The sequence below is a fragment of the Mesoplodon bidens genome, assembly GCF_964165515.1.
Source record: "Mesoplodon bidens genome assembly, chromosome: 3".
NCBI lineage: Eukaryota > Metazoa > Chordata > Mammalia > Artiodactyla > Ziphiidae > Mesoplodon > Mesoplodon bidens.
In genome coordinates, this window is record NC_138178.1 from 116,751,029 (window position 1) to 116,769,644 (window position 18,616).

The 18,616-nt window shown below is 38.6% G+C and overlaps 1 protein-coding gene across 5 annotated transcripts in view; it reads right to left on the reverse strand.

The window, feature by feature from the left end:
• The window catches only part of SLC25A21 (solute carrier family 25 member 21), a 528,472-nt gene that overhangs the window by 203,913 nt on the left and 305,943 nt on the right, over window positions 1-18,616 (reverse strand). For all 5 annotated transcript variants that reach the window (XM_081227232.1, XM_081227234.1, XM_081227231.1 and 2 more), the window contains exon 2: window positions 5,829-5,877. In XM_081227232.1, coding sequence (XP_081083358.1) covers window positions 5,829-5,857 — 29 coding nt within the window. In that variant the 5' untranslated portion in view covers window positions 5,858-5,877. The remainder of the gene's footprint in view (window positions 1-5,828; window positions 5,878-18,616) is intronic.

Genomic DNA, 18,616 nt, shown 5'->3' on the forward strand with positions numbered 1-18,616 from the left:
CCATCAAATGCATATGCAGTAAAATTCCCTCCCACCTAGGACCTTGCTTATTTGCAACTGTCAACCCATTTTAAGCAACAGTATTTTTCTTACTAAGGAACCACTGGACCACCTCTCTTTCCCCTTAAAGAAGTCCCTTCCCCATTGCACTCTAGGCTTGTGTTGTCTAATCCCATAACCACTAACCCATGTGGCTATTGAGCATTTGAAATGTGACGATCAATATGTAGATGTGCTCTAAGTGTAAAATAGGCACCAGATTTCAAGGACTGCGTATGAAAAAAAATAATGCAAAATATCTCAATAATGTTTATATTGATTAACATGTTGCTATGACAGTGCTTTAGATAACTGAGCTCAAATGAGATATATTGTTAAAAGTAATTGTATAAAAAGTTTCTTTTTACTTTAGAAACTGTGGCTATTAGAAAACCTAAATTTATGTATGTGTCATGCATTGTATTTCAATTAGCCAGTGCTGTCCTAGATGAAGTCCAGCATTTTGCTTTTCATCTCCAAGCTTGTCACTCGTGCTGACTCTGTACCTTCAATGCCATGTGCAGGTTCATTCCACCCAACTTTCATCTTGACACGCCTACTGGAAACACTCTCATCTCACTCTTCCCCAGTCCAGTCTCCAAAACTCCACCAAAAGTTTGAAATGTTTTTGCCCACCATCCTATCAAGTCATTTCTCCCTTTTCATTTCAACAGATTCTCACTTCCCATCTCTTTCATGAAATCTTAAGTTTTTCAATGAAGACAACACAGCTGCATATTACTCATTTTCTAGACATTCCACTTTGGCCATAGAACTCATAGGGCTATTATTTCTGATTGTTTCCCAATACTCATTTATTCATTTGTTCAACAGCATTCACTGGGCACCTCCTGGAGGCCAGGCACTGTGCTTGCCACGGGGGTTACCTAAAAACATCAGCACACAGCCCTAAAATGATGTGTGGAATGATGTCAACAGGAACACACAGATGAAACTGATGCTCTCCTGCCCTCAGAACCAGAAGGACTCTCTAGTTGCAAACACCCTTCTGAGGAAGGATTTAAATGCAGTGCTCACATAACACAAGTCTTCCGGCTTGGAAAGTTGAAACCTTCTGACTCCATATTAAATACTTCCCCTCTCTCACACTTTGTATTCTCCCTCATGTTTCCCTGACTACCTTATAAACTCCATTTGTCTTTGTAGTTCCCATTTCCTTTGCTGACACAGTATTAAACACCATGCTTTCATATAAATATATATACATATATAGGTATGTATGTGTGTGTGTGTATATATATATATATATATAACTATATATATGTAACTATATATATGTAACTATATATATATAACTATATATATATGCATAGTCATTTATTTCCTACAATAATGTAGGTACCACATTATTCCTATTTGAAGATGAGAAAAATTGAGGCACAGAGAAGTTAAGTAACTTCCCTGTAGCTGCTGTTACATGGATGATAAAGAAGCAGAATTTGAACCCAGGCAGCCTAACTCTAGAGCCAGGGTTCTTAAATACTAGGTAATCCTGTCTCAGAGAGAATACAAACACACACCAAGGACCATGTAAGCTTGAAGCTGCTAAGGCCACCTGCTGCCAAGTGAGAGAAGCCATGCCAAAACTGAAGCCCATGTAGGGAAAGGAAAGCTGAAGGGAAAGGGAGAGAGACAGAGAGACAGGGAAAGAGACAGAGAGACAATATGAGAGATGTATGAGATATTACTGATTATTTAATATGAATCTCTGGAGGATATAAAGTGAGAAACTAAACTACCTTTGGTCTTCATAGTTGTACAAGTGAATAGTCTTTTGTCATATGTAGGTATGGGTTCTTAACTGGGGGTCCAACCAAACTGCACACAAAGTTCTTGGTGTATAAACAGAACTATAAAACAGTGTATATGCATGTCTCTGGGGAGAATCTCAAAGGAGACCTTGATTCTACCTAACTACCATGTTTACGGCATCTTAGCCAAATCTCTTCTGCAAAATCAGGTGGGGACATTTAGAACAAGGCTGTTGTCATGTGGTTAGCCTATGCTCACATTAAGTCTATCCCTAGAGCCACACTCACAGGGAAGAGAATAAGATATTTCTTATCAGTTACAACTTCTAATCATCTTTTAAAATGCAAAGTGAGTTCCTGTTAAACATGCTGAATTGAAAATGCATGCTTGTAACCTAAGTGTCCATCAGTGGATGATGAATAAATAGAGAAAATGTGATATATCATATACATACAGTAGAATGCTATTCAGACATAAAAAGAAGGAAATTTGCAACAACATGGATGGAATTTGAGGGCATTAGGCTAAGTGAAATAAATCAGGCAGAGATAGACAAATACCCATATGATCTCACTTATATGTGGAATCTAAAAAAAAATCAAACTCATAGATGCTGAGTACAAATTGGTAGTTGCCAGGGGATGGGGATGGGGAAAATGGATGAAGATGGTCAAAAGGTACAAATTTCCAGTTATAAAATAAGTAAGTCCTGGGGATGTAATGTATGGTTAATAATACTGTATTGTATATTTGAAAGATGCTAAGAGAGTAGATCTTAAAAGTTTTCATCACAAGAAAAAGAAATTCGTGGCTATGTGCTGTGATGGATGCTAATTAGACTTACTGTGGTGATCATTTTGCAATATATACAAACATTGCATCATTATGTTGTATACCTGAAACTAATATAATGTTATATGTCAATTATGTCTCAATTTAAAAAAAGAAAATGCATGTTTATGTCAGCTCTTTCTCCAAATCCCACTAAAATAACAGTGTGGCAGTTCTGTTTGTTTGTCTTCAGACCATTTCTCACTCTTCCCTTGTCCTGCTCTGTTCTGTTATGCAGAGGGACAGCCCTCTGCCAGGCTGGGCCTCCCAGTCTTCCTTGGGTTCAGCATATAGGAGCACTGATCGGAGACTAAAGGGTAGAGAAAAGAGAGAAACCAGAGGAGTTCCCCTCTCCCTGTCTGCCTCAGGCAGGAAATCTGGCAGTGGCTGGGATTCCTCTGAGACCAGCTGCCACTCGACAGATCTACTGTGGTTCTGGCTTTCACCAGGTAGTCCTGGTGCCTGGGCTTAGGTAACACCACCACCTCCCCTCTCCCTCGAGCCGGGTGTAACAGAATCGGTAATTTAAAGAGTGCAAAAAAAAATGACGAAAGAAAAATTCCTGTGAAGAAAGAATCTGGAAGTACACTTTTAGAATCTATTTTCTTTCCTTCCGCAGAGAAAAGGATTAGGCACAAATAGAACCCCAAAAGACTAGACTTATTGATTTTGCCATACTCCGGCACATGAAATGTTGTGGGAAATAAGCCATTTCCATTCTCAGATTAATTCATTGTCCCATTCTTCAAGGAAAATATCCAAAGAGAGGCTAAAACAGCCCACAGAAAACTGAAGCAAGTGAGGTCATGGGGCTCATGGCCTGGTGTATCTCATGCCCCACTTTGACAATGCCTGCTACAACTTAGAACCCAATGCCCTTGGATGTCATTAAGCAAAGTAACCTGCTAAATCACTAATGCTACATGGTTTCATGAATTATCTTTTATGGTTTACAGTTTGTCTTATTTAGAAACGTGGTCATCTCCGGTACTATAATAGTGACGATTTCGGCAATAATTTAGTCTGTCCTGTCCACTCCCTACCACCTGTGCATTAGTGCCCAGTGATAAATGCTACCAATCTTGCATATTCTACTTCTGATTCAGCCAACTGCAAAAGTTTGGGGCTTTCAGTTTATTCTATGATTGTGAGTCTTTATTCAATACAGTTTTTATTGTTATGCAGGTCAAATACCATCCACCATCCAGTTGCCTTCTCCTTCAGGGTCCCTGGAAGGATTGTACTTTTCCCTCTCCCTTGAAGTTAGGTAAGGGTGTGTGACTAATTCTAATCAATGAATGCCCTTTTCATAAAAATATCTATATAACAAAGAAGACATAAAGCCCCAATAACCTGGCACATCCATTTCAAGAAATATCTGATTCATATCCAGTACCATGAAATGATATCGTTTTTGAAATTCATTGTGATGAGATTCCTATTAACTCATCAGATTGTGAGCTCTCTGAGGGCAGAGCTAACCTAGAACCCACACGCACTAGGTGCTCAATACATGTTGCTAAATGAATGAATGAAGGATTGAGGGAATGAATGAGTAACCATAATGTTAATATTGTCTTGTTTAAATCATTCTTATTTCTCCTTGCTCATTTGAACACTGCACTAATTTAGGAAATTACCATTAAATGAAAAAGACACTTTATTCCTCAGAGAGATTAACAATAATCTGGCTTTTCAAAGAAGGTTAATATGGAAACTAAGAAGGAAAGGCCAGTGAGTTTTGCTTTCTGTTTCTGAACTCTATATAAAGGATGCTCCAGGAAGTACACCCACCTTACATTTGAATTTAATTTTGGATTTCCTTCTTTCTCTGTTTGGGTTTGGCGACTTGAGGCTGCTATGGACTGAATGTTTGTGGCCCCTCAAATTCATATATTGAAGCCCTAACCCCCAGTATGATGGCCTTTGGTGGTGGGGGGTTGATTAGGTTTAGATGAGGTCATGAGGGTAGAGCCCCATGACGGGATTAGTGTTCTTTATAAGAAGAAAGAGAGACATCAGAGCTTCCTCTCTCCATCACCACATGAGGATACAGCAAGAAGGTGACTGTCTACAAGTCAGGAAGAGGGCTCTCAACAAGAACCAAATTGACTGGCACTTTGACCTTGGACTTCCCAGCCTCCAGAACTGTAATAAATGTCTGTTGCTTAAGCCACCCAGTCTATGAAATTTTGTTATAGCTTCCCAAGCTGACTAAGAAAGAAGCCAAATTCTCATCTTCTCTATCTCTATCAGAAATGTAATATTATTTGCATGTCACAGACACCTTCCCTTGCTTTCAGCAACCAGCCTAACTAAGATTCTATTGCCTCTGTAGGTAAATTAAGCAACATGTCCCTTCAATGACCAGCTTGACTCATCAAATATTTCCTAACTGTGGCAGTAAGGGCTTGTTTGACCATCACTGTTGCATGGCACTTTTTGCTGTTAAGCTCCAACCTAGGTAGGGTGTTGTTGGGTTTTACACAATGCAAATAAATGGAAACTTTCACTATACTTTCAGAGCCTTTAATATGAAAAAATAGAGTTCAGTAATTTAGCCATGGATTTAACTTTTAAAAAACTGCTCTAGATCATATTAAAACCCACAAGATTTTTTTTTTCTCTTGGTAAACAGGTTTAATACATTGCCCTGATTTTAAGGCATTTAAGAGCAAAGGCATTTTCCAGGAAATATGGCACTTTGTATTGGCAAACAGTTGTAGGAATAAATTCTTTAAGTACCATTTAAGAAGTTTACTTGAAATTTTGGAGTTTCACATCAAAATGCTCACTATTAAATAGCAATCTGTTATATGCTATATAACATATATGTTATATGCAATGCCAAATGAAAGTCTGCTGTCATAATTCACTAGATAGAGTTTAGTTTTTACGTCACTTTGATAAATTTCCCTCGCTTACCAGTTTAGTCACAAATTATACCTTACGGTTGTCATGTGAAGGCAGTAAACTATTATATACTTCCGGATGACCTGTATCCAGAAATGCTTTTCACTGCTTACATTTTATCTGTCAAATAGTATTTTCTTTAAGAAGTAAATATAAATGCCATTATTGGGAGAAGCTACCGGCCTAGGACAAGTTCTAGCATTTAGTGTTCTGACAGATCTTAATTTGGATATCAGCCAAAGTCAATAAAACTTGTTCATGCAGAACCTTACCTGGTTTTCACCACATCGAGAGGGTGCATCAGGCAAATTTCTACAAGACCTGGAAGATGATAAAGAAAAGTCCAATAAACACTTATGTAAACACTGGTTCTTATTTCCTTGACCCTATTGGTTTCTCAAGTATGAACCTTCAAATTAAAAACTCGGGACTTTGGACATGACAGGTAATAGAGGCTAATAGCAAAAGACTAATGAATAGCATGATTTTATTTCTATGGGAGCAAGATACATGAGTGATTACTTCTTTATAAGTGCTCTGGCACAAAGGGAGATTTTAAACAGAGGAGTGATATTAACTTCTATTAATATGTTCTCCCAACAATCTAATCATCCGTCCATTAACCCTCCCACTGCTCCCAATCACATTTATTAACATGAAAACACATGAGCAGTGATGCTCCAACCCTCTCTCCTTTGGTAGATGCACCATCTCTCTCATCACAGCATGGATGTACTGGTGTCACAAGCACCTCTAAGTCTGAAAGACTTCTTCAACTAGAGGAAGCGCACAAATACTATCATCTGAGGAGAACAGTTTCTTTTCAGTGTTCAGTTCCCTGAGCTTTTCCTTCTCTTTGGAATGTTGTCCTCCTGTGAGGATACACACACATACACTTCTTCTGAGAATCCTACTTACCTTCAGATCTCAATTTGGGCAACTATTTTCCCAGAAGTCCTGGGGCAGAGACTGTTAGTTGCCCCCTAGTATTCATCCCCTTTTCTTCCTGGTTGCTCAGAATAAATACTACATTTCCTAGCCTTCCTTGCTGCTAGGTCACATGTGACCAAGTTCTGGCCAATGGGAGGTGAGTACAAGTGGCTCGAGCAATTTCTAGGAAGTCTTTTAAAGTTAAGGAGGCTGCTCCTCTCTTTCCTTTTCCTACTTCCTTCTGGTGGAATGTGGACCTAGGGCAGGAGAAGCCATTTTGCACAATGAAGTGATTTTGGGCATGGAGGTCACATGTAGCACAGCAACAAGACAGAAGTAGTCCCTGACATCATGGAGTTCTGGTCTACCTCCAGACATTCATGTTGAAGAAAATTTTCATTTCGTTTAAACTACTGCTATTTGGGTTTTCTGCCACTTGTACCTGAACCTAATTCTGATACAGGTACCCTTTGATGTGCTCCCACAGTACCCTGGACTTGTGTTATTACAAGGCACTGTAACTGTTTTCTTGTCTAAAAGCTCCACAAGGACAGAGATTCCACCTGCTTTATTCACCTTTATATCCCCATCACTTTGCACAATAGCTGGCAGTCAGCTCAATAAAAATTTGTTGAATAAATAAATTAATGCTGATTAGGGTTACTGCACATGCCACTATGTCAGCTAATTCTCTAGATGAACTGGCAGCAATTTATTCTACATTTATTTCATTAGTTTGAACATAACCCAAATAAGCAAGCAAGGACAGAGAAATGCTGGTAAATATGATATGAAATAAAGCACAGGAAGTACTTGAATGCAGAATTGCAATATTGTTGATCACATATCCAGATGTTCAGCAGCTATGTAAATGTGAGAAAGTGACTAATGATTCAACACCTAATAGACTGACAAATGATTCTTGAGAGGGGTGTGCATGCAGGGTATTGTACTCAGTGCTGGGACATAGCCTGATGCAGTATCAAAGGTGCCTGAAAGAATGAAGAATTTCAAAAGTGGGCACAGAAGTGACACACTGAGAACAACCTTACATGTAAAGGGAAAACAATGAAAAGAGAACAGCAATATGCATAAAACTAAGTTTTAGGCCCAGTGATTTAGTGTTGCTATTTACAGTGTGAAATGTTGCTATTTATGCTCTGTACCAATTCTAGTCTTGCATAACAGTTTACTTTTATTGTCAAATTGTCAACTGTCTTCAAGGAACTATGCCACAGTTCTCATAAAATGAATGACAGAAAATACAAATATTTACAATTTTTAAGTAAATTTTAAGTAAAATTTTAATTCAGCTGTGGCCTGGGTGTGCTTTATATTTGAGATTATTCATCCTAGGACACAAGGCTGATTTTTGTAAGGTAAAGACCTTGCAAAAAATTTTTAAACATCTCTCTCTCTCTCTCTCTCTCTCTCTCTCTCTAGAGAGAGAGAGAGAGAGAGAGAGAGAGAATATATATATTTCACCAGGAAGCATTTTCTACAATTTTCACCTACTTTGCCAATAACCACTGGTGGAGGACTCAAGGGTATCCTTAAAGTTGGGAATAGAAAGTCACATTAAAGGCATCACACTTCACAGAATGGATGGTGGGTGGGATGGCTGTTTTTTTATTTTGGAGATTTAGAATGCTTACAATGTAAAGCAGAAGACCCCTTTTTTTCCCCAAACTATCCCTTTACAACCTAAGCCACAGAAAAGAGACAATGGAAGGTACAGGACCACATTGATGGACTGACCATGGGACACACCACCCCTGCTAACTCCTAACAGAATCCTCAAGTATAGACACCTAGAATGCTGTTGTCATTCCTGTGCCTTCCTTCCTGGTCCACCTCTGCCTTCACCCATGAACAGTGCTGCAATGGCTTCAGTAACCTTTTTAGCAATAAAATGGGGGAATGCAGAAGACAAACTAGATGTCCAAAGGTAGACTTGAATATAGGTTATTAAAGGACAATGTCAAGTGATCCTTCAGTTCAGGTCTTAATTTTGATTTTAACTATACACAATGCTATCATACATTAATCTGTTCTAAGATAAATTACTTGAGAACAGAGTCTTCTAAATTTACTGACTTCTTATCACTGAGTCAATTCACATTTCCTTTCTCTACAATTCCATGACATATATCAGTTATATTACATTTTACATTACCAATATTATATTACAATTCCATTACATATATCAAGAATAGCATTTATCACACCATACTATGACCAGTAATATACAGAAATATATAACTGTCTCTCCACACCACTCCCCCCATCCCCATACTGGCCATTGCAATATTCATCTCCAGACACTGTAGTCTATGTGAATGGCATCTCCTGCACTTGTGAAAATGTGTAGTCAAATACAAACCATGAGTTCTTAGAGAAGAGGGAGTGTTTAACTTTATCGGCCCACTGAGTAAATAACGCTAAATATATGAAATTAACTCAGGAAGGTCTCTATCTACACTCACTCCCTTGGTGATCTCATTCCAGCTCATGGTTTTAATTACCATCTATATGGTAACAACTTGCCAATTCACATTTCCAGTCCAGACTTCTCTTTCAAAGTCTAGACAAATATCTCATTGCCTATTTGACATCTCTACTTGGATATCTAACAGGCATCTCAAAATTCACATGTTTAAAACGGGACTCCTGAGTGTCTTCACCAACACCCCTACTCAAAAAACAAAACAAAACAAAATAAAACAAAAACCAAACCAAAACAAAAGCCAACCTGTTCAACCTTAGAGTCACCCTGGACTCCTCTTTCTCTCAAAATCCTCTTCCAATCTATTGGCTCTACTTCGAAATATAACCAGACTTCTACCATCTCTCACTTCCTTTACTGCCTGTGCCCTCGCTCCCTTTCTGGTTAAGTTATGGTCACCGTTTCTCAGCTGATTAACTGCACCTCATTAACATGTCTCCCTTCATCCACCTTTGACTCCTTCCATCTATTCTCACCCAACAGCTCAAGTGATCCTTTTTAAGATGTAAGTCATTTCATGTCATTCCTCTGGTCAGCAATGACTCCCCATCTCACTCAGAGAAAAGCCATACATAATCCGGGCCTGCATTACTTCTCTCACCAACTAACTCTCTTACTATTCTCCCCCTCACTGATTCTACTCTGGCCACAGTGGCCTCTGCTGTCTCCCAAATATGCCAGGATTATCTCAGCTTTTGGCCTTAGTGCTAGCCATTTCCTCTGCCTGGAATGCCCCTCCCCCAGATTCTACTTGGCCAACTTCCTTCACATGGTCAACAAGTAGTCTGACCAGTCTAACACAGAGGTCTGCTCCTCCCCACCCCAGCACCAAAAAAAATCCTCATGCTGCTCTGCTTTTTCCTTTTTCCATGGTACTTATCAACTTCTAACATGCTACATTATTTACTTCTTTTTTATGTTTATTGTTTCCTGTCTCTCCCAGTAGAATATAAGCTTCACCAGGGCAGAGATCTTTGTCTGTATTGTCCACCAATATGCACTAAGCACACAGAATACTCCTGACACCTAATAGTTGCTCAATAAATGTTTGTTGAAAAAAGAAATGGAATGATATAAAATAATGAACCTGACACAATAATGGGATTCCTTTACAGTGGTATGTAGAAGATGAAGTTTTAAGAATTTAGTGTACACAAAGACAATTCACCCAGTCATTCAAGGAATCCATGATAATGTCTAATATAGGGAGTAAGTCGACTGAAATGTTATGAGTTCATTTGTAGAATGAATGGATTATTCCAAAGATAATTTTGTTAAGTAACATTTTACAAATCAGAGAACATCTCAACATCTCCGTGAAGACACAATGGAATAGCAGTGCAGACAGAGAATTGAGGCATTCAAGCATCCCCAAGATATCAGTTACAAGTAAGACCTATGTTTTCCTTTTATCAAACCAAAAATTTTTGCATTGTACTATAGCCCCTTCCTTGGCATTTTCAAATTAAACCTAAGACTTCTCATTTGTTCTCTGAAATTCACACTATCCTGTTACCTTAACTGATTTCGTGTGACATGTTTAACTCTTTAAAGCTAGAACTCTTTAAAATATAAAAGAATCTTTTTATATTTTAAAGAGAACCACAGAGGGAATAAATGGTTTCAAACTGTGTAAATCTGAAATTCAAAAATAGAACAGCTACAGACAGAACTGATATTTTTTCATCTACTCTACTAGTCAAGCAAATCATTACAACATCCTATTTGATAGCCTGCCCAGAAAACGTGGTAGCCCTACTGAATTACAAGCAATGTGAGACTCATAAATGGAAATCAAATATATTATACTTTCCCCTAATAATAGTTAAAGTGCACTACCTTTGCGGCACAGTAAATTAATATTATGCACACTGAATTGGCTAAATAGGCAATGTGATTTGGCAGGCTTGAAAGATGTTGTTAAATGTTATGCTTTGGGGCAAGCCACAGCCTTCCTTGAAAATTCTGAAGCAAATATTTTCATGGAAGTTTACTGTTAGCATGTATTTTTCTAAAGAAACTAACCCTAAGCAATGGACGCTAGCATGAATCTAAAGGGAGTGCAGTAATTTTCCTGGTGCATACTTCTTGCTCTCATAGAGTTTATTATCTCATTGACTTAAGAATTTAGGAAAATACATTTCGGTTATAAACATATGCATACATTATGGTCTAGAAATCATGGTAGATAGAGCATGTACACGGGAGGAAGAAAAGTTTAGGCAGAGTTTAAAACTAAGTGAGTTTTTTTTTGGTACGTGGGCCTCTCACTGTTGTGGCCTCTCCCGTTGCGGAGCACAGGCTCCGGACACGCAGGCTCAGCGGCCATGGCTCACGGGCCCAGCCGCTCCGCGGCATGTGGGATCTTCCTGGACCAGGGCACGAACCCGTGTCCCCTGCATCGGCAGGCGGACTCTCAATCACTGCGCCACCAGGGAAGCCCAAAACTAAGTGAGTTTTTAAAATCACACTTTGAATGCAGAGACAGAAAGTTTGAAAATGATTAAACTAATGAAAATGTCACTTGTAAGCAAAGTTTGTATATATTTTTTAAACTCAGGTTCACCTCAGTGTAATACACACACACACACACACACACACACACACACACACCACACATATATTTTTTTTTGGCCGTGCCATGTGGCATGTAGGATCTTAGCTCCCAACCAGGGATCGAACCCGTGCCCCCTGCATTGGGAGCACAGAATCTTAACCACTGGACTTCCAGGTAAGTCCCAATGTAATGTATTTTAAAATTGTTCTTTGCTATTTTAATTCAATGGAAGTTATCCTTTTATTTTCCTTTTTTGTTATTAAACTTTATATTAGACTCCAAGTAAGCTCCAAGTGCACTTAGGTAAGTGGTCCGATTTTCAGATATGTTGGTCTTTTATGGAAAGTTAACTGCTATATATGGGCCTTAACACAATCAGTAATGCAATGAGAAACACCAGGGGAAAAATAAGCTGTGGATTAGGTTGGCAGATGGTGAAATACCTTTAGAAATGTATAAAATGCTTTAAAGGAAATGTGAAGAGAAAGAGACTTATCACTTGTTTTACAGATTGTATGTGTGTATAATATATATACGTTCACAAAAAGTTTGCATTGCGTTTTGTTTATCTTGAGTGAAACAAATGTTCAAGCTGACCAGCATTTCAGCATTGGAAGTTTATCAAAATGCAGAAGGGCAGCTGAAGAAGGGATTAGGAATCTATGGTACGTCTGCCAAGTACCAGGACCTCTCTTTCCAACTCAGCAGAAGACTTGCCCAATTCTGGGGACTTCTCTATCAAGCAGAAAGGAAAAGACATTTGCTCTGCCTCAGGATTTCTTTTTTTTTTTAATTGAACTATACTTGACATATGACATTATGTAAACTTAAGGTGTCAACATGATTTAATACATGTATGTGTTGCAATATGATCGCCACTGTAGCAATAATTAGCACTTCTATCACATCACATAATTATCTTTTCTTTTTAGTGGTTGGAATAATTAAATTCCAGTCTCTTCCAAAGTTTGATAGCTTTTTACAGGATTGGTCTTCCTTTCTTCTTTTATTGAATTGCCTGGAAAGAAGGATCCCTCTACTTTTCACAAGACTCAGGAACAGTACACAGTCCCTCCCTGCCCACCCCTCCAGTCCTGCGCAGAAGCTGGCTCTCACAGGCCAGACACTATGCTTCTCTTCCCAACGATGCCTTCAGCGGCATCATGTTCGTAGCTTGAAATTGGCCATGCTGGGAGTATTTACACTAAGGAAAATGGCAAAGGCTACAAATCAGAGATTTTGTTTATTTGTTTGGTTTCCAGACAGCCAAGTTAAACATTTACTAGCACAACGCTGCCCAAATCTAACCACAAATTCTGTTGCCTATCCTATTAGGTTCAAATAATTTTAAAAGTATAGTACATGGAGAGTTTTAAATTTCCAGTAGTTCTTTAACTCTGCTTGTCACGAATTTCCAAAGGTGCCATAAATTAATCTTTGGCTTATATTCTCTGTTCACGACAATTTAACAATAAGAATTATGATCCTACCCCAGAATTTTAAAGAAATCCTTAGGAACTGATACCCAAGAAAACCAACCAACCCACCAAACTACCGACCACACCTATGATTTGCTGTGCTGTTGTGCAGATGCTTCTATTCTCTAGACCACATAGAGGTTTGGTAATGAGCGCAACAGTCTTCCACTTCTCAGGAAAACAGCTTCTTGCCCCTGCCCTCCTCTAAGAGCGTGAGCACCCTAAAAGAGAGGAGAGGAAATGTGACTACGAAGCCAGCTTCGCCTTAGTCACCGGACAGAAGTCCAGAAACAGGAAGAAGGCCTTGGGCAAATAACACAGCATCTTGCTAAATGAAGAATTCAGGTTTTTAGGTCACAAGTAGCCAGTTCTTCCTTAGAAAATAAAGTCACTAGTACCAATTACCATCAAAGAAAAAGAAGGATGGGATTATAATGTTTTTCTCCCTATTCTAAATAGTACTACTTCTTGCAATCATATTGTTCATCTTGACAGAGTTAAAAATTTAGAACTTTTATAATATTTGCCACCATTGCCTTAATTAATATATAGCCAAGTTTTCTGCACTTAATCACACTGCTTTACTACTTGCCTTTAGGTGATAGCTCTTAATTTTTTATTTGCCATGACCTAGAGCCATAGTTACACAAATTCTTATTTTTGAACGGTTATTCCACACCAGCCTCTGTACCATGCTCCCAGGAAATCCAGCTTACTGAGTCAAGTATTCTAGGTAAATCCCAATACACCATATGCTTTATCAAGGTCTGGCTTATGGGGAAAAAAAAGAAGAAAGCTGATTCATTTTCAGCCATACAGAATTACTACTAAGTATGGATTAAGCTAATCTTTATTTCCACATGAAAAACTTGCAAAAATGAAACTGCACTTCAAGTAAAATAAGTACCAGCTGAAAAACAATATTTGGATACTAAAGTGTGAGACATTACATAACATTACATAAACACAACGGCAGGTAGATTTCATAACACAAATATTTAGCTGTAGTAGCACTGAATATATTACTACTCACAGAAACATTATCTAAATAATAATCAATGTTTGATTTCAGTTAATATTCTTAAATTACTAACTCACTAGAAACAATATTTGCCTCCATGGCTTCCATCCCAACGAGCACCATGGTATGTGTCTTTGCTACTGTATAACATTAAATGTACTTAATCTTAGTTTTCTAGGTGTTGGACAAGTACATGTCCAGAAGGGTTTTCATTCACCAATTTTTTTTGAGTGCCTACTGGGTACCTAGTTATTCCAGCATATTTCTAGATGTTGGTTCTCTTCTGCTTGCTTCCATTTTCCATTTTCTCAGAAAGCAAGGTCATCAATTGAGAGTGATGATGAGAAAGAGGATGTTAGAGAGAGCAGAGAGAAGGTATGAAACAGTTGTCAGTAGGAGTGAGGGAGGCGATGGATCAGGGAAACGTAGTATGATTAGTAGGTTGCACTGAGGGTCCACTTGAGGCCAGCAGTCATGAATATAACGTCATTTTCTGTAGCCACGTTCAGCTGTGTGCATGCAGGCAGAGTAGGCAGGATAATATTTAACCAGGATGAGGTTTTGCCAAACGAATATGAGGAAGTGACAGAGGGCAACGAAAAGAATGTGTGCCAGAAAGTGATTATAATGGTTGACTACGGAAGCTAGGAAGGAGGGAAGTGAGGACAAATGGGGATGAGGACATGGTGGTAAGAGCAGAGGCTTGCTGGTCCTGTTGGAGACAAGATACTAGAGGAGAGAGCTGGAAAGCTAAGAGGTGGAGGTAACATTGAGATGACTACTAAGTTCCATTTTTATTAATACATAGTAACTAAAGCTTGGTTTTTGTTTTTCTCTTTATCTCCAGTATCTAGCACAAGGTGTGGTACATCATCTATATACTGAATGAAAGTGTTGAATGAACAAAATGTTGATCCTATTATTGAGTAATACCAGGTATGTGAAGAACAAACACACTGATGGACATTCACCATTCCCTGAACTAGATTCAGCAGATATTCTCTTTGTTTCGTTTTGATCTTCAAGGTTTCTTTGAGTTTATGGTTTGACAAATATTTAACTAAGATCCTTATAATGACCAGAATGTGTACACCTTAAGCAGTTAATATACTTAATAGCCAATGTACATCATATAGAAATGTAGAAAATTTGAAACATTGACTAAAATAATTATACAAATAAACACAGGCCTCTAAAGATGGGTCAAGAACCCAAACAAAACTACTTTAAGAGATTTTGAATCTACAGTATTAAGTCCTCAAAAGTAAAAGGACACATTCATATTTATATTCTGAAGCAAGGTTAGATAGTAATAAATAAAACATTGTAAATGAATTAATCATCTTTTCTAGGGAAGGCAGCCCTAACTTTCTGTCAAGCAACTTAAAACTCATCCTCACTAGAAGAATCTCTTGATGGATGAAATTTAAAACTATGACAGTCTACCCTGGAAATCTACAGGGTGCCTACAAAGTCTGAAAATATAGACAAATAAAATTTCTTCATGTGCTACTTTGATGCTCCAAGGATCAATGTCTTCATTTTTTTCCTATGCACTAAAGTAATATAGGGGACATGTGAAACAATGGCAGAAACTAAAAGGGTACTATAATTCTGGGAACAACACCAGAGCTCCACCAAAATCCATTTTCTCTTTCTTCCATGATCCATGATAACTCAGAAGGATGGCATTTCCCAGCATATCTTGTATGTGACCATTTGACTAAGTTCTCACCCACAGAATGTGAGTGGCATAGAGCTTAAGACCGTGAGTATGCCTCTTTACTACCCACTTTCCCCTTCCCACTAACTGGAACTTCAGCATGGTAGTAACTCAAGTTATGCCTTACAGATGACAAAACAGTGCCCTAGGGGATGGTGGAGCAACAACTGGAAGGGACCCATGTCCCAGAGTGACTATAAGGAGCAGAGATTTCATGATGAACTGAACTATCACCATCAGAACTGTCACATGGGGGCTTCCCTGCTGGCGCAGTGGTTAAGAATCTGCCTGCTAGTGCAGGGGACACGGGTTCGAGCCCTGGTCTGGGAGGATCCTACATGCTGTGGAGCAACAAAGTCCGTACACTACAACTACTGAGCCTGTGCTCTAGAGCCCGCGAGCCAAAACTACTGAAGCCCGTGCACCTAGAGCCTGTGCTCCACAACAAGAGAAGCCACCACAATGAGAAGCCCGTGCACCGCAATGAAGAAGAGACCCTGCTCCCCACAATTAGAGGAAGCCCGCGTACAGCAACAAAGACCCAATGCAGCCAAAAATAAATAAATTTATATAAAAATTTTTTTTTAAAGTACTGTCACATGAAAGAAAAATAAACTTTTTTTCTTTAAGCCACTGTATGGTTGGGTCTCTTTGATACAGCAGTTACAAATGCCAAATCAATTAGCACCATCACACAGTTGCTAGCTGTATTATGAATTCATAAATGGCACCTTTTCTGAACTAAATTCAACTTACGACCATGGAGGAGAGAGGATTCCTCTGTCTCCCAAGAAGAAGAAGAGTGACATTATGAAGTGTGCTGAGACCAGGGCTGTGAAATTACAGTGGGTTCACTCAAGCTGCACCTACGGCTTTCTCTTGCCTTGGAATGGGTTTTGGAGCACTAGTAGTTGAAACTGAATTTAAGAACGTGAGACTTAAAGTTGATATGAAAGATATGGCTCAAGTTGGACCATAATACAATTGTTAAAATGAGCAAAGAGTCTAAAATGTCATTGTCTAAAAAATGAAACAATACTGTTTTTTCCATTGCAGAGTTTAATTTATTCAGTATTTGTTTCACACAGCTTGAAAGATATGCCTACAAGGAGCTGTTTGTGTTTTTAAATGGTGTTTTCCAGAATGAACACATATTCCACGTTTTCTGTTTTACCTTACCAATGAAAAGCTGGAGGAGTTGGTATGAGAGAAACAATGCTTTCTTATTCATGCAGGTAGTCAATTCCAACAAAAATCATTTGTCAGGGCTCTTTTGGTTGTTTAACTCAAAACTCAACACAAATCAGCTTAAACACAAAAAGGGAATTTGTTGGCTCATAATTGAAATGATGGAATTGGCAGCGATGCTTGGCTCCAAGACCTTCTCTCCCCTTCCCTCACCTGCTTGTCTCTGCTTGTCTTTATTCACTCCTGCTACAGAGGTTTCCTAACACAGAGAGGTAAACTGCCTCTGAGAACCCCTGATTCCCATCCTGTCATCTTTCAGGTGCAAGAGGCAAGCAGGACTCTTCTCTGAGGGCTCCAACAGAAAAATCCTGGGAGGGCTTTGATAGATCTCACTTTGGTCACATGTGAATCCTTGGGCCAATCACTGTGGGAAGGAGGTTGTGGACATCTGATTGGCAGGGATTTGGTCACATGTGTACCCCTGGATGGAAGGCTATAGAAAATAAAATTTCAGAGTTTTTAAATCTCTTTGTAACATCTTTTTCCTTGTACTTTGGAAAATAAGACTGGATTTGGAATACTTAAACAACACTCTAGCTGCTTCCTTATCTAAATAATTAAGTTTTCATACTAATTAACTGACCTCTTTTCCACACTGCTAACCATCCAATGACAATGGTACTGGGATTAATTAATTGCACTTCATTTCAAAAAACACTTTTCTACTAGGAGCCCTAGTTTATGGTTTGGTTATTCTATATTCCTGTGAGATGAGCAAACTTGGAAAGAAAATGAAATGTCTCAGGTTTTAAATATACATATATTTCATAAGATGTTATGTTCACTTATGGATAAGGCCCGGCTCACCTAAACTTGTCATGTATAAAGTATTTATTGTATCAGGAAAGGTGTGCGGAAACAGGGAAGACATAATCGCTGCTTGAAAGGTGGCAATCCCTGCTTGCAACGGCTTCCATAATAACTCTGGAAGCCATTGCAATAGGGTATCATGGTTATTAAAACTGTACACTGCTTCCTGGAGGGGCAACAGAGGTAACTTTGGCTGCATGTTACAATCCACAATTCAGTTTGGCATAGCATCTTGCACGAAAGTGTATCCCAAACCACTTTACAGAAGTGAAATTTCCATTCTCAAGCCAATATATGCTATATATTACAGAGCAGCTGTGTGCAAACATTGCATCATGGAAAAAAAGAAAAAAACCTAAGGCATTAGGTCATGAGATAGAAATCCAAAGAAAAACTTAGGAGGCATGGACCACTAGGGCAGGAAGGAGGGAGAAGAGGAAAGAATGATGAGGAAGGAAACAGGTTAATTTGCAAGTTTTAGAAATGGATCTGTAATAAGCTAAAGACACATCACACAATTTTTCCCCAGAAAAAGTTGAGAGTGAGACAATATTTTATATGATCCAAAGGAGTAGTAGCAGAAGTTAAATAAACATAAAAAGTAAGAAGTGAGGGCTGACAAACTTTCCAAGTAGTGGTATAATTATACAAGATTAGTAATCTCAACTAATATGGGACAAAGGCAATACAATGACATATTTTGAGCTAACTTGAATTATGGTAAACTATTATCTAGAAAGGTTAGGGGATGAGAAGTACTGTGAAAACTAATTTCATAAGCATAAGC